The sequence below is a fragment of the Spermophilus citellus genome (assembly GCF_964194105.1).
Source record: "Spermophilus citellus genome assembly, chromosome: 14".
NCBI lineage: Eukaryota > Metazoa > Chordata > Mammalia > Rodentia > Sciuridae > Spermophilus > Spermophilus citellus.
The window spans coordinates 51,240,317-51,261,929 of NC_138194.1; the positions used below are offsets into that span (position 1 = coordinate 51,240,317).

The 21,613-nt window shown below is 36.8% G+C and overlaps 1 protein-coding gene across 1 annotated transcript in view; it reads right to left on the reverse strand.

The window, feature by feature from the left end:
- Nucleotides 1-850: 850 nt before the first annotated feature.
- Nucleotides 851-21,613, reverse strand: part of MRPS28 (mitochondrial ribosomal protein S28) — a 125,751-nt gene continuing 104,988 nt past the window's right edge. Inside the window, exon 3 of the mRNA XM_081266299.1 lies at nucleotides 851-1,130. Within this exon, the coding sequence (XP_081122425.1) occupies nucleotides 968-1,130 (163 nt within the window). The 3' untranslated portion in view covers nucleotides 851-967. The remainder of the gene's footprint in view (nucleotides 1,131-21,613) is intronic.

Genomic DNA, 21,613 nt, shown 5'->3' on the forward strand with positions numbered 1-21,613 from the left:
GCGGGTGAGGTGACAGGATGATACATGACTCTAAATTGGGGGAAAGCAGGGCAGTTCTCCCAAAGCTGCTCTTCCCCAGCTCAGTTAAAGGCAATTGAACTCTTCTAGTTACACAGGCCAAGAACTTTACTCCTCTCCCATTCGTCATATCCAGTAGTTATGAAATCCCACTGGCTCTACCTTCAAAATACATCCAGACCAATCACTTCTCACTACCTCCACTGCCACCATTCTGATCCAAATTGCCATCATCTCTCACCTGGATGACATGATAGTCTCCTTCCAGATCTTGCCTACAGAAGCTCTTGTTAATCTTCTGTTTACTTAGGCAATCTACTGCAGGGATCCTGCTAAAATTTCCATCAGATTATATATCCCTTCTCTGCTCAGGACCCTTCAGTAATCCTCCATCTCAATCAGAGGAAATAAATACCAGCCAAAGGACCAACATGGCCTCCCTTGCCTCTCTGCATTTGTCTCCTACTCCTCTTACACACTCAGCTACGCTGGCTGAGAAGTACCTCCCTGCCTTTCCCTATGGATAGACACAGGCCGGACTTACAGCCTTTGCAATAGTCATTGCCTCTGTTGGAATATTCTTTCCCAGACACTCGCATGGCTAGCTTTCTCTGTTCCCTCAGATATTCAACAGTGACCTCCTCTGTGAGGCCTTACATTGACACCATACCTAAATTTCAACCTGTCCTTGGGCACTCTGTAACCTCTTCCTGGCTTTATTTTGCTTTTTAGTGTGTATCACTGTCCAACACATGAAACAAAGGAAAATATGGGTTAAAATGTAGGGGTATTAAGCTAAAGAAAATTCTAATGAATAAGCACTATACCATAATTACAGTTTTCACTTATGATATCTTTATTCAATCATTTTTTCATAATTTTCTAATTACATTCTTGAAGAGTATATAGGTTCAACAAAGAGGGCATGAACCCACTAGGCAAAGTTCATTTACTTTTCATGATGTTCCTCTTTTGATTTTCTGCTTTCCTGAAGTCCTAAGAGAATGGCATCAGCCTCCAGTATTGTTGTGTCTGTGGTTGCTCCCAGGAACCGAGATGTGAGCTCCAGATCTAGGAGGCGCAGCCGTACCTTGGTTCCTGTCTGGTATTTCCTAAATGGTAAGGAAAAATTCCATTAATTCTGCATATCATAATGTGAACAACTGGTTTAAAATGAAATCCAAATTCTAATTTTAGTTTGTGCTTATTCAAATAGACAAAGTTAACACAAGTATCTGAGAAATAACTATATTTGACATAAAATTAATTTGGTTGTATCAGGATTTTCATCTTAAATGTATTCCAATCTGAAATTCAGCAAGTTGTTCTTAGAACTAGCATTTATTTTAATATGTCATGCATTTTTAAAGTGAGAGAGAATAATAGAGGAAAAAAGTTTTCAGTTACATTTTTCTTCCTAAAATTAAAATCTTTCAAAGTAAAGGAAATTTCTCATTTTAAAAAAGCAAAATGGGAAAAAGCCCAAGTACAAACTTAGAACTTGGTATTGACTGGACTGTTATTAAAATGTAAGGCTAGCTGGATGAACCTGGAGGACATCATGTTAAGTAAAAAAAGCCAGTCACAAAAAGACAAACACTATAATCTCACTTGTATGTTGAATCTAAAATAGTTACTTATAGAAGGAGCAAATACAAGGGTGGTTACCAGATGCTAGTGAGTATGGAGGTTTGGGGAGATACTAGTCAAAGACAGAAATTTCATTTAAACTAGAGAAATAAATTGAAGAGATCTATTATTATACATTATGGTGACTATAATTAATAACAATGTTATGCATACATGAAAATAGACAAGAGAAATTTTAAATATGATATGAGGTTACATGTTAATTAGCTCATTTTAGCTATTCCACCATGCATACATATGTATTCCATGTATACATCATGTTGTACACAATAACATATATAATTTTTATCTGCCCATTTAAAAATTAGTAAATAAATAAACAAGGGAAAAATGTAATACCAACATAACATAAATTATGACTAAATTTGGCCAATAATTATTGAGTATTCAAGTATTTTATGACACCAAATGAGAATTGATATTTACTTGCCTTTCTTCAATAATCAAGGATTTTAAAAGCTTAATATCAACATCACAGAAATGCCAGAGAGTGAAAATATTGCCACTGGCTGAAAGCTACAAATCTTTAAATGTCTAAACATATACTTCAAATACTCTAAGTTAATATTGAAATTAAAATAATTTTACATAAATGGAAAATTTTAAAGTTTTCAAAAACGTCACTCTGGAAAGTCATTTTGGCAGACCATATAATGAATAGTCTCTACATGTTTGATTAGGTATTCTGAAGGAATTGAAAAATGGTAAATATATAGTCCATTCAGTTTTTAAAGAAAAGTTATTTTTCTTTCTGATTTTAAAAGCAAATTTCCTTTGGTAAAATCTGGAAAATAATGAAGTCAGTCATATATCCTATTCCTCCCATATATTTAAATATATGTTCAAGTGTGTATTTGTCAACATATATCATGTCTTTTGTGTCTCTGTTTAAAAAACTTAAACATATATCCAGACTATTAATTGAGTTATGGCTTTATATTCTTAGAAAGCAGCAATTATAGAACACATTCCATGAGCTAACCACCAGAAATATAAGGTTAATTTGCAGTCCAGGTAAAGCAGAGCCCTACTTGTCCACATTACTTGGAATTGTAACCTGTGTTCTAATGGATTCTTTTATTTGTCCTCATAGCATGACTCAGTGATTCATCCAATCAGCTTTCATTTATGTTGACCCCTCCCTTCTCTCTTCTCTGCAACATCCAATTAGTTATCAAATTCTGTTCATTCTTAAGCACAGATTTTCTTTTTTTTAGAGGTGTGATCAGGTAAGACGTATTTATTTAAGTGGTTCTTTTTGGTTATACACGGAAGCAGAATCCATTTTGATATAATTATACAAGCATAAAATATATCTTATTCTAGATAGGATCCCATTCTTATGGATGTACATGATGATGGGATACAATGTGTGGTTTCCATACTGTACATGGGAAAATTATATCAGATTCATTCTACTGTCTTTCCTTTTCTATCCCTCCTCCCTTCTCTTCATTCCCCATTGTCTAATCGACTGAACTTCTAGTCTTCCCCTCACCTCCATCCCTCTTATTGTGGATTAGCTTCCACATGTCAGAGAAAACATTGAACCTTTGTCTGTTTGGGACTGGCTGATTTCACTTAGCATGATCATCTCTAGATCAATCCATTTGCTGGCAAATGTCCAAAAGTCAAATTCTTCTTTATGGCTCCATTGTGTTTACATGCCACATTTTCTTTATCCATTCATCTGTTGAAGGGCACCTACTTTGGTTCCATAGCTCAGCAATTGTGAATTGGGCTGCTATAAACATTAATGTGGCTATGTCACTGTAATATGCTGATTTTAAGTTCTCTGGGTATATGCTGAGGAGTGGGATAACTGGGTCAAGCAGTGATTCCATTCCAAGTTTTTTGAGGAATTTCCAAACTGCTTTCCAGAGTGGTTGCACCAATTTGCAGTCCCACCAGCAATGTATGAGTGTACCTTTTTTCCCACATCCTCACCAACATTAATTGTTGCTTGTACTCTTGATAATTACCACTGTAACTTGAGTAAGATGGAATCTCAGTGTAGTTTTAATTTTCATTTCTCTAATTGCTAGAGATGTTGAACATTTTTTCATATATTTGTTGACCATTCATATTTCTTCTTCTTAAGTGTCTATTCAGTTTCTCATTTATTGATTGGGTTATTCATGTGTGTGTGTGTGTGTGTGTGTGTGTGTGTGTGTGTTAAGTTTTTTGAGTTCTTTATATATCCTGGAAGTTAATGCTGTAACAGAGGTGCAGGTGGCAAAGATTTTCTCCCATTATGTAGGCTCTTTCTTCATGCTTTTGTTTTCTTTGCTGTGAAGAAGCTTTTTTTTTTTAGTTGATGCCAATCCATTTATTGATTATTGATTTTACTTCTTGCACTTTAGGAGTCTTGTTAAGGAAGTCAGTTTCTGAATTGATAAGTTGGAGTGTTGGGCCTAAATTTTCTTGTAGTATGTGCAGGGTTTCTAGTCTAATACCTAGGTCCTTGATCTACTTTGAACTAACTTTTGTGCAGGGTGAGATGAGGGTTAAATTTCATTCTACTACATGTGGATTTCCAGTTTTCCTAGCACCGTTTGTTAAAGAGGCTATTTTTCCTCCAATATATGTTTTTGGTGCCTTTGTCTAGTATGAAGTAACTATACTTTTGTGGGTTTGTCTCTGTGTCTTATATTCTGGTCCATTGGCCTTCTTGCCTGTTTTGGTGCCAATACCAGGCTGTTTTTGTTACTGTAGCTCTACAGTATAATTTTTGTTTGGTATTGTGATGTTTCCTGCTTTGCTTTTCTAAGGATTGTTTTGGCTATTCTGGCTTTCTTATTTTTCCAAATGAATTTCATGATTGCTTTTTCTATTTCCATGAAGGATGTCATTAGAATTTTGATGGGAATTGCACTGAATCTATAAAGTGCTTTTGGTAGTATGGCCATTTTGAGACATCAAAATCAACAGAAGAAAGGAAATAATTGAAATCAGAGTTGAAATCATTGAAACTGGTAATTTAAAAAAATAATAAATAATTAAAAAAATCAATGGATCAAAAAGTTGTTTCATTGAAAAAATAAACAAAATTGATGAACCCTTAGCCAAGCTAACCAAAAGAAAGGAGAAAAATGCAAATTATTAAAATCTGTGATGAAATGGAAATAAAACCACAGATCCTATTCAAATAGAGAGGATAATCAGAGGCTATTTTGAAAATCTATACTCCCCAAACTAGAAAATCTTGAAGACAGTAATAAATTCCAAGAGATATATACCCTACTCAGATTGAACCAGAATGATATAGAAGATTTAAACAGATCAATTTCAAATAATGAGATTGAAGAAGCCATTAAAAGCCTACCAACAAAGAAAAGCCCAGGACTAGATGGATTATCAGCCAAATCTACCAGACCTGTAAAAAAGAACTAATACCAATTTTCCTCAAATTATTGCACAAAACAGAAAAGGAAGGAACAATTCCAAACTCATTATATAAAGCTAGTATCACCTGATGCCAAAACCAGACAAAGACACATCAAAGAAAGAAAACTTCAGACCAATATCCCTGATGAATATAGATGGAAAAATTCTCAATAAAAAACAGGCAAATCGGGCTGGGGATGTGGCTCAAGTGGTAGTGCGCTCACCTGGCATGCACATGGTGCTGGGTTCAATCCTCAGCACCACATACAAATAAAAATGTTGTGTCCATTGAAAACTAAAAATAAATATTAAAAAATTCTCTCTCTCTCTCTTTAAAAACAAAACAAACAAACAAACAAAAACCAGGCAAATCACATACAAAAATACATTAAAAAGAAAGTGTACCACAACCTAGTGGGGTTCATCCCAGGAATGCAAGGTTGGTTCAACATATGGAAATCAATAAATGTAACTCACCACATCGTTAGACTTAAAGACAAGAATCACATGATTATCTCAATAGATGAAGCCAACTCATTCTAAACAGAGAAAAATGGAAGGCATTCCCTCTAAAAACAAGAACAAGACAGGGATTCCCACTTTCACTACTTTTATTCAACACAGTCCTTGAATCTCTAGCCAGAGCAATTAGGCAAAAGAAAGAATAAGGAATACGAACAGGAAAAAAAAAAAAAAAGAGCTAAAAGTATCTCTGTTTGCTGATGACATGAACATGATTCTGGGTTCAATCCTCAACACCACATAAAAATAAATAAACAAAATAAAGGTATTGTGTCCAACTACAACTAAAAAAAAAAAAAAAAACCTTCTCTAAAAGATTCTCCAACTTCTGCTCTCTGAAAGTAGCTGTTTCTACACTTAGGAAACTTTTTATTTTTTTTTTAACTTTGTACATATTCTATGCAAGTGTTACCTTCCCTATTAGACTGTAGCCTCCTTAAGGTCCAGGATATAATCATGCCTGTGTGTTCTTTACAGTGTCCTGATGAAAGGATTTCTCTAAATGTTGTCTGCTGAACAGTGTTTTTCACATTTTCCAGTACACCAGAAGCTTCTGGAGTGCTGGTTAAAAATGCTAATGGATAGAAACAACCCTTGAGTGAGATCTGGCAAATCTGGGATGGAACCTGAGAATACATCTTTTCCAAAAGTGCCCAAGGTGATTCTGGCAATCCTCTCAGATGACTACTTGTGAAAACCTGACCCAGAATTACCTTTATTGTATATAAATAAGACAGGAGGATAGAAGGACAGGTCATCCTATATAAGTACAAAGGGTTGGTAAAATAAGGACCATTGACAAAGTGTTGTGGCCATCATTACCAACTTTTAGTAGGACAAGGTGCCTTTGTAAGTGGTAAAAGAGTTACAGGAGCTGGGGTTGTGGCTCAGCGGTAGAGTGCTCGCCTAGTACGTGCGAGGCCCTGGGTTTGATCCTCAGCACCACATAAAATAAATAAAATAAAGGTGTTGTGTCCAACTTCAACTGAAAAATAAATATTTTTTAAAAATTAAAAAAAAGAGTCTTATAGGTCTAATTATTTGGTGGGGGTGGGGGGAGGCCAGGCAATGGCACTATAAAATGGAGAAATGCAAACATGAGGAGTCCCTTCAACAAAGCCCACTGTCAGGCTGCAATGGGGGTGGCCTCTGCTGCACACAGTCCATTCTGGGAAATCCAGGACACGGAAAGGTTACCATACCCTTCGCTCAACAGGAATAGTGGCCATACAATGGATGAGGAGTTCATTCTTGCTTTAACTTTGGAACACTTTTATTAAAGAGAAAGAAAGTACTCAACTAATAATGTATTTCTGAGAACTCCATTTCTGTCAATGTAATTTTAGGTGAACCTTCACTGTTGTAGTTTCTGATAATCACTTACATTACTTAGTCATCTTATTTGGCTTTCCATTGTCCCATAACAAGATTTAAAGTGAATATGCCAGTAAACTTTCCCTGGATTGTTTGTGTAGTCTTTAAATGGTTGATTTATTCAATGATCTGGCCTAAGAACAAAAATCTAGAAGAAGCAATGTAGTCATTCAGAGTGTGTCCTGGAATCAGCTGACTAGGAATGGCACTCGGCTCTACCACTTCTAAATATGCAAATCTGACTCAGGTACTTTATCTCTGTTTCAGTTTCCTCATTTGTAAAATAAGAATAATAATTGTACCTATCTCCTAAGGTTGTTGTGAGCATAAAAATGAGCAATTATATGTCAAGTCCTTATAAGAGCCACTGCTAGGAGCCACAAGCAAAATATATGATGTATGGCACCTTTGGTTGTAAAGCCAGCTAGCCACTGAGGTATTATTATGCTAAGATTTACATTCATATGCAAATTGGGCTCCTGCTGTTCACCTTGGCCTACTACTGGACTCATGTTACGGGGACTCATGGAGAGTTCCCATTGGTTGGGGAAGGATAGTAGGAGGAAATTCCGGGGGAGGTCCAGGGGACCCCGGTTTCCGGGAGGCGGCGGTTCCGGTTAGACGCCCGCGTGGGAGGACCGGTTTTTTTGCTTGCTGGCGCTGAGAGTGTTGGCGGCTTTTTCAAAATAAAGTTTTGTTCCTGCTTGAATGGCTCGTGATTCTGTGCCCAGCCAAGACTACAGCATTTGGCGGCCCGGACGGGGAACGCCTGAAACTTAGAGGTGAGTAAAACTGCTCGCCCCTGAGGGAAGGCGACAGAATGGGTGAACATTTAGAAAAACAATGTGTTCTTGTTTTGATTTATTTTGTTTTTATTTCAAGCTCCCTAGCCCTAGAATTTTCTCAGGCGAACTGGGAAAAATGGTTGGCTCAAGGTTTGAAGTTATTCGGCCCTGAGAAAGAGAAAATTGATACAACCATTGTCTGTTCCGTTTTTGTTTCATTCTGCTTCGGCTTTGTTTTATCCTATCTTATTGGGTTACGTTACCTTTATAGTAGATTAGAATCCAGTAAAAAACAAACCGAAAAACTGCTAAGTAAATTGTTAGAGGTCCAGACTATGGTAGAAAAAACGCTAGGTCAACCAAAAGAGAAGGTCTCTCAAGCTAGTCAGACAGAGGAGAATTTAAAGAAAGCAAGCTTAGAGGAAAAGCAGCCATCAGGTGGAGAATTACAACAGGAGGTTGCTACTAACTCCGTTCTATCACCAGAGGGCGTAACTCAACCAACAGCTCCATCTACCGCTGAGCGGCCCTCAACTCCCGTAGTTGATGGACGGAATTCTGAGGCAGGACCCCAAAGATTAGCATGCCCTGTACTTGAGCAGGCAGGAGGGCAACGAATTCACCGTGCTTTAGATTTCAAAACAATAAAGCAATTAAAGGAGGCTGTAACGACCTATGGGCCGCAAGCTCCCTTCACAATAAGCATGGTCGAATCTGTTACCAACTTGGACATGACACCAGCAGATTGGGCTAACATGTGTCGATCTGTGCTAAACGGAGGACAATATTTGTTATGGAAGGTTGCCAATGAGGAATTTTGCATGGAGACAGCTAGGCGAAATGCAGAAGCTGGTTATCCTCAAAGAAATATGGACATGCTATTGGGAAAGGGACCATATGAGGGTCAAAGACAACAAATTGAATATGACCCTGGCGTATACGCACAAATTGCTGTAGATGCAGTTAGGGCATGGAAAACTTTACAGGGGCATGAAGACTTACAAGGTCAATTATCTAAGGTAATACAAGGAACTAATGAACCTTACGCTGAATTTGTAGATAGACTTATTCAGTCAGCCTCTAGGATATTTGGTAATACAGAACAGGTAATGCCATTTATAAAACAACTGGCTTATGACCAAGCAAATCGTTGCTGCAGAGAGGTCATTAGACCATGGAAACATGAAGATTTAAACACATATATTAAATTATGTAGAGACATTAATGAACAAGGGCAAGTCTTAGCAGCAGTACAACAGGCTTTAGATGCCAGGCCAAAAACATGCTATAATTGTAATCAAACAGGACATTTTAAAAGGAGTTGCCCCGTAAGAGGAGGGTTTAACAAAGCTGGATATCAAAGGAATAGAATACCGGGTATTTGCCCACGATGCCATAGAGGGAAACATTGGGCTAATGAATGCCGTTCTCAAACCACCATAGAGGGTATTCCGTTATCAAAAAACGGACAAGGACCAAGTGTTTACCCACGATATCGTGGAGAAAGGTATCAGGCTCCATTGCCAAAAAACGGACTAGAGGGCCCAATGCCCCGGGGCCCAAAACCACAAATATATGGGGCAATGGAGGAACCCAACAGCACCATCAAGGTAGTGCCCAGGACGCATTATCCATTAAATCCCTCATCAGACAAACTAGAGGGAGCGCAGGGCTGGACATCTGCGCCTCTGCCAGAGCAGTACTAACCCCAGAGATGGGAATTCAAATCATTCCCACAGGAGTAAAAGGACCTCTTCCCCAGGGAACAGTAGGCTTATTATTGGGACGCAGTTCTTCTACACTAAAAGGACTTATGATAAGTCCTGGGGTAATTGATCCCGATTATGAGGGTGAAATAAAAATTATAGCTAGTTCTCCAAGAGGTATATCAGTAATTTCACCAGGAGATAGAATAGCACAGTTATTAATAATACCCAGCCTGCATGATAAATTTTCCAGTTGTAATGTAGAAAGAGGTTCCAAGGGATTAGGCTCCACAGGTGTAGATTAAGCTATGCTGTCTTTAAATTTAGATTCTCGCCCAATGCTAAAATTAAATATTCAAAGACATGACTTTAATGGGCTGCTGGACACAGGTGCTGACCTCAGCATAATATCTCGTCAAGAATGGCCAGAACATTGGCCATTACAACAAGCCACTCAAACGCTTCGAGGCCTAGGAGTGGCAACAAATCCCCATAGAAGTGCTATGGTATTAGATTGGAGGGATCCTGAAGGATGTGAAGGAACTATACAGCCCTATGTATTGGATCATCTTCCTGTAAATTTATGGGGACGAGATGTCCTAGATCAATTAGGATTGACATTAACAAATAACATCAATCCTAACGTGCCCACTACTAGGGCTAAACAAGGCTTTAGGAAAGAAAAAAGATTAAGAGAACAAGAACAAGGTATGACAGCACCTATTCAAATAGATCAAGAAATAAATAGACATGAATTGGGTTTTCAGAAAGGGCCACTGAGACAATCAAAATTACTTGGAAATCAGAAAGACCAGTGTGGGTTCCTCAGTGGCCCCTGACTAAAGAAAAGATACAAGTAGCCCATGACTTGGTCAGACAACAATTAGCGGAAGGACATATACAACCTTCCGTATCCCCCCATAATACTCCCATTTTTGTCATTAAAAAGAAATCTGGTAAATGGAGATTATTACAAGATTTAAGAGCCATTAATAATGAGATGGTTATTATGGGACCTGCTCAATCAGGGATTCCTCAATTGTCTGCTTTACCAAAAACCTGGCATGTTTTAGCTATAGATATTAAAGATTGTTTCTTTTCAATTCCAATTCATCCCGAGGATAGTCCACATTTTGCATTTACTATCCCTGCACTGAATCATGAAGGTCCTGATCAGAGATATGAATGGAAAGTACTCCCTCAAGGGATGGCTAACAGCCCAACTATGTGTCAAATTTATGTTAATAAAGCAATCCAGCCACTTAGAAACCAAAATCCTGAACTACAAATATTTCACTATATGGATGATGTGTTATTGGCACATAAAGATAAAAACACATTGCTAGAATGTTATGCCGCACTTACAAACTTATTGAAAAATTATAATCTAGAGATAGCAATAGATAAAGTACAATTAAATCTTCCAATTAATTATTTAGGAGTTCTATTATCCTCAACCATGGTCCGTCCACCAAAAATTCAAATACGAGTAGATCAACTCAAATCACTTAATGACTTTCAAAAATTATTGGGAGACATAAATTGGATAAGGCCTTATCTAGGCATACCAACAGGAGAGTTAGGACCTTTATTTGATATTCTAAAAGGTCCATCAGATCCAAATTCACCCCGCATGTTAACGCCTGAAGCAAGAAAAACATTAAAAATCATTGAAACGTATATGGAAAATATGCATTTGGATAGAATTGATATAAGTTTGCCTTTATTATTTATTGTACTACCAACAAAAAATATTCCTACAGGAGTATTTTGGCAGGAAGGTCCATTATTGTGGATACATTTATCTTATTCTCCTAACACTATTCTTACTAGATATCCTGAGGCTGTAGGACAATTAATACTCAAAGGAATGAAAGCAGCAAAGGGAGTGTTTGGGATTTCTCCCAATAAAATTATTACTCCATATACTATGGATCAAATTGATGAGTTAGCTAATGAGTTAAATACTTGGGCAATAATCATGTGTAAAACTAGTGTTTCATTTGATAATCACTTACCATCTAATCCTTTGTTGTCTTTTTGGTCTAAGCATCCTGTAGTTTTTCCAAAAATGACAAGAAAAACCCCTATCATAAATGCTCCAAATATATTCACTGATGGGTCAAACAATGGTACAGCAGCAGTAGTTACTCCTGATCAAACTTTTACATTTTTAGTACCCAAACAATCAGCTCAAAAGGTAGAGCTTAATGCAGTATTACAAGCTTTTATGATGTTTAAAGATTCTGTATTTAATTTATTTTCTGATAGTCAGTATGTAGTTAATGCTATAGTATCCCTTGAAGATGCTGGTAGGATCTCACCTTCTTCTACTGTTTTCTCTTTGTTTTCCACTATACAAAGTCTAATCTGGGACCGAAAAGATCCATTCTTCATAGGTCATATCAAGGCACATACAGGATTGCCTGGAGCCCTTAGTATGGGCAATGAACTAGCAGATAAATCTACACATGACATACATATTTTCTCCACAATAGAAGAAGCTATAAATTTTCATAAAAGGTTCCATGTCAATGCTAATACTTTACAAAAGCGTTTTAAAATAACTAAAGAACAAGCCAGACATATAATAAAACAATGTCAAAATTGTGTGACATTTTTACCACAAGTTAATCTTGGAGTCAATCCTAGAGGACTGATACCTAACCATATTTGGCAGATGGACGTCACACACTTGCCAGAATTTGGAAAATTAAAATATTTACATGTTACAGTTGATACCTCTTCCGGATTTTTGATGGGCTCCCTTCATGCCGGAGAAAAAACTAAAGATGTTATAGCTCATTGCTTACAAAATTTTGCCACTGTGGGCGTTCCAAAACAGTTAAAAACGGACAACGGTCCTGGTTATACTTCCACCTCTTTTAAACAATTTTGCTCATCATTTGGTATTACTCACATAACAGGAATTCCATACAATCCACAAGGACAAGGCATAGTTGAAAGAGCTCATCAAACTATTAAAATGTACTTATTAAAACAAAAGGAGGGAATTGGAAAGGGGTATATATCCCCCAAAGATAAACTTAAAATAACCCTTTTTACTCTAAACTTTTTAAATTTAGATTCATCGGGACTTAGTGCTGCGGAAAGACATTTGTATCCAAAAAATGTACATAAGCCTAAGGTACTTTGGAAAGATATTCTAACAGGACAATGGAAAGGCCCGGATCCAGTGATAGTCTGGAATCGGGGCGCTGTCTGTGTTTTCCCACAGGATGAACAGCAACCGATTTGGATTCCAGAGAGATTAACTAAAACAATTTCTACAGAAAAAGAAGATGATTTGACTCAAATCCATAACAGCTGACATCCAAAGCTCCAGCTTGGCTATTCTTACATCTGCGACAGTGATTAACCAAGGTGTTTTTTTCAATATCTATTTTATTATTGCATTTTTCCACATCATAAAGTTCTATTTTATTTTTGAGCTCATACAAACCTAGGTTAATGTTTTCTGATCAGTTTTATTTTTTGACTGTGTTTTATTTTTTGACTGTGGAGTTTTTAAACATTGCAATGGAGATTTCACCTAGGTATAGTTACAAGGCCTTTATTTACTATTGTCTTATGTGTTGTATGTTGTGTGCACACTTCTGTTTTGTGTTGTATGTCTGTATGTGTGTATGTCCATATTTCTTATATGAGGAGCGCTCATGAAAAAATGGATCCGAATTTTTTCTTTATTCACGTGATTTATATAGTTTAATTTAAATTAGGTAAACAGCTGTTAATGATTGTTTTTAAAGAAGGTTAACAGATCTGTTTGTTTGCTAATTTAAATTTGGTAAACAGCTGTTAAGGATTGTTTTTAAAGGAGTTTAACAGATCTGTTTGTTTACTTTCACCTTTCCTTTTTATTATATTTAATAATTCTGTTCAGGATAATGTCTCTTTAACATCATTGCCAGAATTTCCATCTCCATCCCAATTCCAGTGAAGACTGAGATAAAACCAAACTACAGCTTCTATGATAGCAATCACAGTAAACTGTATAAACTGATGCATCAATGAATATAACTCAACAAGTAATGCTATCAAGGACTTGATTTACTTTGGGAGGAAATGGACATATTGATAGACTCCTCCAATTTGAACTGCTTGCAGAACTTGCCTGGACTATATATCAGTTACATACATTGTGAAATATCATCTGGTGCACCAAATTGTGGTACTGCTGGCATATCTTTGCTGATGGTGTCACCAGTGATGCAATTTCCTTGCCAGCTCACCCCATGTTTATTGTGGTAATACTGGCATATCTTTGCTGATGGTGTCACCAGTGACGCAATTTTTCCAAGGAGCCATCAATTGGCTTGGTGTCGTGGCATTTCTGTATCCTCCTCCCTTCTACTAGTGATGGTCTAAAATTTGGGGGCCAACAGAGGTGAGGCAAAGAACCTTACCCCCCCACTGGCACCAAGGCAAAATTTGGGGGCCAACAGAAGTGAGGCAAGAACCTCACCCCCCCACTGGTGCATAGGCCTATCCACAAGCATGGCTGAATGCTGGACCGGTAGTCAGCGACGGGTTGCTCTGATTACAGTGGATTCAACCTAAGACAGGAAGCTGACGCCTAAAGGTCAGTTCTCCCATGACGGGTAAGAACCATATGTTAAATTGGACAACCTACCAGGCACGGTCCCTAGCCACATTGCTTGTTACTTAATTAAACAGAAGGGGGCAGATGCTAGGAGCCACAAGCAAAATATATGATGTATGGCACCTTTGGTTGTAAAGCCAGCTAGCCACTGAGGTATTATTATGCTAAGATTTACATTCATATGCAAATTGGGCTCCTGCTGTTCACCTTGGCCTACTACTGGACTCATGTTACGGGGACTCATGGAGAGTTCCCATTGGTTGGGGAAGGATAGTAGGAGGAAATTCCGGGGGAGGTCCAGGGGACCCCGGTTTCCGGGAGGCGGCGGTTCCGGTTAGACGCCCGCGTGGGAGGACCGGTTTTTTTGCTTGCTGGCGCTGAGAGTGTTGGCGGCTTTTTCAAAATAAAGTTTTGTTCCTGCTTGAATGGCTCGTGATTCTGTGCCCAGCCAAGACTACAGCAAGCCACTTAAATATTGGCTCTCTTCCTCAATGAAATCATCAGCATCATCAAAACAAACTCAGTGACACTTGATATTCTACTGTGGGGGTAAAAGTGTACAAGAACCCTCCCAGCTATAATAATTCTAGGTTATGACTATATCAATAAAGGATATACACAGAAAGTTAGGGTTGGGTTTTGATTCAAATCCAAATTATTTTAATGGTATGAACACTGCTCTCTTAAAATACATTATAACATAAATGATCTACAAAAGTGAAACTTTGTTTTGAAACAAATTTGACTTTCTTTGGAGGATATGGAGCAAAATTGTACTGAACAAGAATGAGCACACTTCAGAGAACTACACATTCAACAGCCCCCATTTCCCAGCATTAGCCACAACAGAACAAGAAACAAGAAAGCAGCATGTACTATCAGTCACAAAAGGGTCATCCATCCTTGGGTTCTTTTCAACAGAGGCTCGAGGAAAACAGAAGGGCAGTTTTCTCCTACCTTCTATCACTTTTGCTTTACCCCTGAAAGTGCTGGAGCTATGTAAGCTTCTTATGAACACACGCCATTTCTTGGAAGGGTAGGATAATAATTCCTATAGGTTCATTATCTGTTCTTCCAAGAAACATTTTTTCCAGCTTCTTTTAAAATTCACTGTCTCAGTACCACACTTAACTTCTAATCTAATGAACTGTTCTCTTCATGATTTTATAGATTCAAATCAATTTCCTGTCTTCTTTTTAATGGGGGTTTGTTATTCTTTTATTTAATCAGTTTCTCTTTGTTCCCTTGATTATCTCAATGGCTTCTCTCTTCTAAAACATGCATGAATACCCACAAACATAATTTTGCTCCAGTTTCAGAGGTTCACAGATTACCTGGAAGATAATCTGAAAGATGATCTGAAAGATTGAGAGATAAAGCCTAGGAAAACAGAAAAGTGTACCAAGTCTTGATTAGAGTGACTAAATAGTATAAAGTCTTGATGATTAATAAGTCCTGTTCTAGACTTTAGGTCCTAAGTAAGAGAAATATGATTCTGCCTGTGTTTCTTAAGGAAACGGAGGACTTTGCTGAAAAAGCTCATTGGGCCAACACTCAATGCTAAAAAGTGGAAAAGCCAACTTCCTTTTTTTAATGAGAAATATGTTTTCAGCTTTATATTTAAAGTTGTATTTATTTTATTTTTTATTGATTTAAAAAAATGATAGCGGAATGCATTACAATTCTTATTACACATATATACCACAATTTTCATATCTCTGTTTGTATATAAAGTAGGTTGACACCCAATTTGTGTCTTCATACATGTATTTTGGATAATGATGTCCATCACATTCCACCATCCTTGCTAACCCGCTGCCCCTTCCCTTTCCCTCCCATTCCTCTTCCCTATCTAAAATTCATCTATTCCTCCCATGCTCTCCCTCCCTACCCCACTATGCAGTCAGCCTCCTTATATCAGAGGAAACATTTGGCATTTGTTGTTTTGGGATTGGCTAACTTCACTTAACATTATCTTCTCCAACGCCATCCATTTACCTGTAAATGCCATGATTTTATTCTCTTTTATTGCTGAGTAAAATTCCATTGTGTATATATGCCATGTTTTTTTTTATCTATTCCACCCACTGAAACATATGAAAAAATGCTCATCATCTTTAGCAATTAGAGAAATCAAAATTACTCTAAGATATCATCTCACTCCAGTCAGAATGGCAGCTATTATGAAGACAAACAACAATAAGTGTTGGCGAGGACGTGGGGAAAAAGGTACACTCATACACTGCTCGTGGGACTGCAAATTGGTGCAGCCAATATGGAAAGCAGTATGGAGATTCCTTGGAAATCTGGGAGTGGAACCACCATTTGATCTGGTTATCCCTCTCCTCAGATTTTACCCAAAGGACTTAAAAACAGCATACTATAGGGACACAGCCACATCAATGTTTATAGCAGCACAATTCACAATAGCTAAACTGTGGAGCCAACCTGGAAAAGCCAACTTCTGCCACAGCTTTATTTTAGAATAAAAACAAAACAACAGTTCAGAATATATGTAAAAAAGAAATTTTCCTTCCATTATCCCTGGATACTTAAATAAGTCTGCCCTTATTAGGAATGAATGAGGACAGGTGTTAAAAGAAGAATTAGGTCTATAGTAGCATCCTATTTTCAAGTAAAAAATAAAATCAATAAAATTTTCACAAAAGGAACAGGATTAAGATGACTTATTGAGAGGCTAGGTGAGTCCACAGTTCTAAATATTTAAACCACAAAGCACAGGTTTTCTAAAATTCATTGAAAATGGATAGAGTAAGCTATATAACAATCTAAATCTAGAACTTATACCTACTAAAGATAAAGAGGTTTTTAAAAATATAGTTTGTGTATACACTAAATTTCCAGGAAATGGGAAGCAATCCCAGACTTTCTTAATAAATTAATACATATATATATGCATTAAATAGTTTCTAAGAATGTGATTATTAAATAAATTGATGGAGACTGTCTTTGTTCATAATGTTAGCCAGAGTTGTTCACTATATCACCATAAGCAATGTCACTTTTTCTTTTCTGGGTTTGTGACCTGTGTTAAATGAAACTTTTTTTCCAGAATTGCCTTGGGCTTCTTTCCACTGGTAGATGAATCTCCTCTATACCTGCCATCCCAAAACATGACCTATGTTCTTCCCGTTCAATGAAATGCATTTATAAAAACATAAAGGATCAATATAAAAATATCACTGCCCTAAAGTAACTTTGTGTGATGATGCAAACATTCCACATAATATGATGACTAAGCACTTAATATGGCTAATGTGAGTTAAGAATTAGGAATTAAATTTTTATATTCTATTTAATTTTAATTAAAATCCAAATTCAAAGTCATGTGACAGTGCAGTTCTAGAAAATTTCAAGTTGACAATAAAAATAATACATTTATTCAACAATATGTAAATACATATTATGGTGGGAAGATTAGTTTTATAGGAAAAATAGCAACATAGAGTAATTTGTCATGATAAATGACAGCTACTACTTAGATCCAGCAATATCAAAGACTGACTCTCTATGCAGACCATTATTGATCCCTGTAATTTTCCCCTTTTGTTACTTTTTGTATTCTTCCTCAAATCTGTGTGATGTACCAGACACACACAAATAAACCATCTTGGATATTTAAGGACTAAAATTACATTTTCCATACAAGTAGCTTCTTCTATGTTACAGACAGAAAAACTATGGCAGATAGAAGTAAGGCTAGTGACCCAGTGATACCCAAAGATATAAGGGTGTAAAAGGATTCACAGCTTGGTGGTGTTGTTTTTTTTCCCTCCCTCTCTCTTAAGTTTCTCAATTACCTATAATTTCTTGCAAGAACAGAAAATTTAATTCCTTTATGAATGGTAAAAATTTGCCACTTCATAAATTAATTTTTTTTTTAGTTATAGATGGACACAATACCTTTATTTTATTTATTTTTATGTGGTGTTGTAGATCAAACCCAATGCCTCACATGTGCTCGGCAAGTGCCCCTCCCCTGAGCTAAAACCGCAACCCTCATATACTCTTATAATGTTCATCCTACGAAATAAAATGTAAGTCATGTTGATTCTCCATTAGAAAAATGGCTATGTTTAGTGCTGGTGAATAATGAATTAAATTATCCAAAAAATATCCACACAACTTCATGCAATGTCTACTTTTTTACATCATTTTTAAAAAACTAGGATAAAAAGAACTCCAGATATTAGTTTTTCAGAAATCTTATATTTCCTATTAAAACCAAAGAGTATCACTGTCCTGAAAGCAAATATGATGATTCCAATGAGCCATTCACAACAGAACAGCCCGTGTTCCACTGCTTGGTGTGCTTCTTTCTTTCAACTTCAAGTGCTTCTTCTGACTGATCTTTGTGAACTCCAGCCTAAATGGATTCAATCTGAGCCTTCCCCAGGACTGCTCTCTTCCGCTGTGTACTTTCTCAGACCATATGCTACCATAAAGAGCCTGCATGTCTGAGCTGAGTAGGAAAGGGGCAATTAAATCTGGTTTTGCATTTCTGCATTAAGGACGTGGTTTAAAGACTTTCCTTTGGAGAGGTTTTTGACATTCTTTCCACAGACATTCTTTAACATCTGTCAGTGCATGCTACTGATGGTTCTCATAGACTTAAAAATAGAGAGAATCTCCCTGACTAACTCTTTGATATAAATATATTAAGTAATACAAAGCCCACAAACACCAGACTTGGATTGAACCTCAGTATCCAAAGAGAATACTGGGAGGATTCCTGACTTTGCTAGTCAAATCAGCTGTCTTTCTATAATCATAATTCTTAAGGGTTTTAAAAATAGTTCTTTTTAAAAAATATTTATTTTTTAGTTGTAGTTTAACAAAATACCTTTATTTTATTTATTTATTTTGATGTGGTGCTGAGGACAGAACCCAGTACCTTGCACATGCTAGATGAGTGCTCTATAGTTGAGCCACAACTCCAGCCCTAAAAATAATTCTTTTGAAATCATTAATCACTTACGGTTTCAGCTCAGGAAGTCAAAATCATTTAGATTTTTTTTTATCCTCACTTTCTCATAATTCTTTAAATTTTTAAGACTACAATAGTAAATTTCTTTTTTTAGAGGAAAAAAAACCACATTTCTAATGGATTAACTAAGAGCAATTTGATTTTTGTAATTCTCACAGTCATGTTGGTGTATATGTAAAGCTGGCAGCCACAGCTGAGTGTATGTGTGAACATGTAAGAATGGGTGTCCTTAGCTCTTTTTCTGTGTGTGGTTGTAGATGGACAGAATACCTTTATTTTATTTGTATGTGGGGCTAAGGATCAAACCTAGTGCCTCGCACATGCTAGGCAAGCACTCCGCCACTGAGCTACAGCTACAGCCCTATTTAGCTCTTTTTTAAATGAACTGTCTGGGCCTCAACCTCCTCACGGTTAAAAAAAAGCAGAGTTAGAAAATACCCATGGTCTAGGGAACTGATATATATTGCAGTGACATTAAGCACAAAATTGATAAAATATAAATACAAAATGCAAGAATTTAAATATTTATTAGCTATATAAAATTTTGTGATAGACTCGAATATCCAATTAATAAGTAAACTCCTATTATAGATTATCTGACATATTTTGGATTTGCCCCACCTTTTCAAAGAACTATAAGACATGTTCCTTGGATTTATCCAGTCTCTTGCTTCTTTGTGTTCAATCTCTAGGATGCCTATAAAGAGTCTCCCATTTAGTTGGGCATGGAGTGGTGTATGCCTGTTATCCCAGCAGCTCAGGAAGCTGAGGCAGGAGGATTGAGAGTTTAAAGCCAGCCTCAGCAACTTAGTGAGACCCTAAGCAACTCAGTGAGACCCTGTCTCTAAATAAAATACAAAAAAGGGCTAGGGATGTGGCTCAGTAGTTGAGTGCCCCTGGGTTCTGTCCCAGGTACCAAAGATTCTCTTATTTGTTCTTTCTATTCCCTACCTGATCATAAGCATGTAACATTTCATAGGCCCTAACTGGTTTCTGCACAATCTGTTATGTAAGTGGCTAATTGTTTTGAATGTATACTTTAATTTTTTATTGCTTGCTACTCTACTATCTGTATTGTAGTAACTAACATATAGGTAATAAATTAAAAGTGAGAGAGTGTTCATAAACTTTAACTTAATATTTTCATTCATCATTAAATTTAAATAAATCTAAGTCCTAGTTAATTCTCTCAGGCCATTATAAGATGTAAATTGAAAATAAAACGTGTTATAATCTTAATTTCTACTACCTGAATTATTACTATTTAAAATACTGTGCAGAACCTTGCATGGTAGCATAGATCTATAATACCAGCTACTGAGAGGCTGAGGCAGGAGGATTTCAAATTTTAAGCCAGGTTGGGCAACTTGGCACAAGACCCTGTCTTTAAAACAAACAAACAACAACAAAATGGGCTGGGGATGCAGCTCCATAGCTCTATTTGGGGGGGGGGGGGGTCTGGCTCTCAATAGCTCTACTCTTTGATCACGTGGAATATATATGTATGTTATATATGTAGTTCATTACCTATGGCTCATTCTATGACCTAACAACCTTATCAAGTCCATTATTATTTTTTAAAAAGTTGAAAATTTGTGCCTAGTCAGAATATGAATATTCATATATGAAGGGGGGAGTGTGTGAAAAGATCCAAAGGAAACAGGAATAAGTGTTTCAGGCACCTGAACTAGGCTGATGATTACAATCAGGATCAAATCTGGTGCCAGCACTATGGCATCTAAACAAAGAGGAAAGGAATTCATTTTGTATTATGTAATTTTCACTTGATGACAAGGAAAGGATATCATTGGCAGAGACAGTTTTGTCAGTGGACAATATGGGTTTGCCTGTGATTGAGTACAAGAAATCCACCTTTTCTGAGCTGTTTACTTATCTATAATGTGAGGACAACACACAACACTTCACAACATTGTCAGGAGGTTTAGAGCATTAGAAGGTATAAAAAGTGCACGGCAAGTAATCAGTAATAACAGCTCTTATAAAATTTACTGTATTAATATTTATACCTAAAGTGCAACAGACAAATCAAAGAACAATAACTACAAATATGGTATTTTATTTTATTTATTTTTACTGGACATTGAACTCAGGAGAGCTCTATAACTGAGCTACATCCCAGCCTTTTATTTCTTACTTTGAGGCAGATTTAACTAAGTTGCCCAGGCTGTCCTCGAACTTGTGATCCTCCTGCCTCAGCCTTCCAAGTCACTGTCGAGTTTGGGTTTATAGAAGATACTACAGACCTATTCAAGTGAACAAGTCTAAAAGCAAACTTGAACATACATAAAATAAATGGCAGGAGAACAAAACTTATGGAAGAAATCCTTTATATTTGGGGATTTGGGGCTGAGGGAGAGGGACAACAACATCCAGAAATTATAATTTACAGGGATAGACTTGGAAGTCCGAGCTGGGAGGCTTAACAGAATAACCTGTGGACACTCTTTAAACTTTTTGTCTCCTTTTTAAAAAAAGCAAATCTGAATCCTGAGGTGCAACCTACGCTCTGTCAAAATCA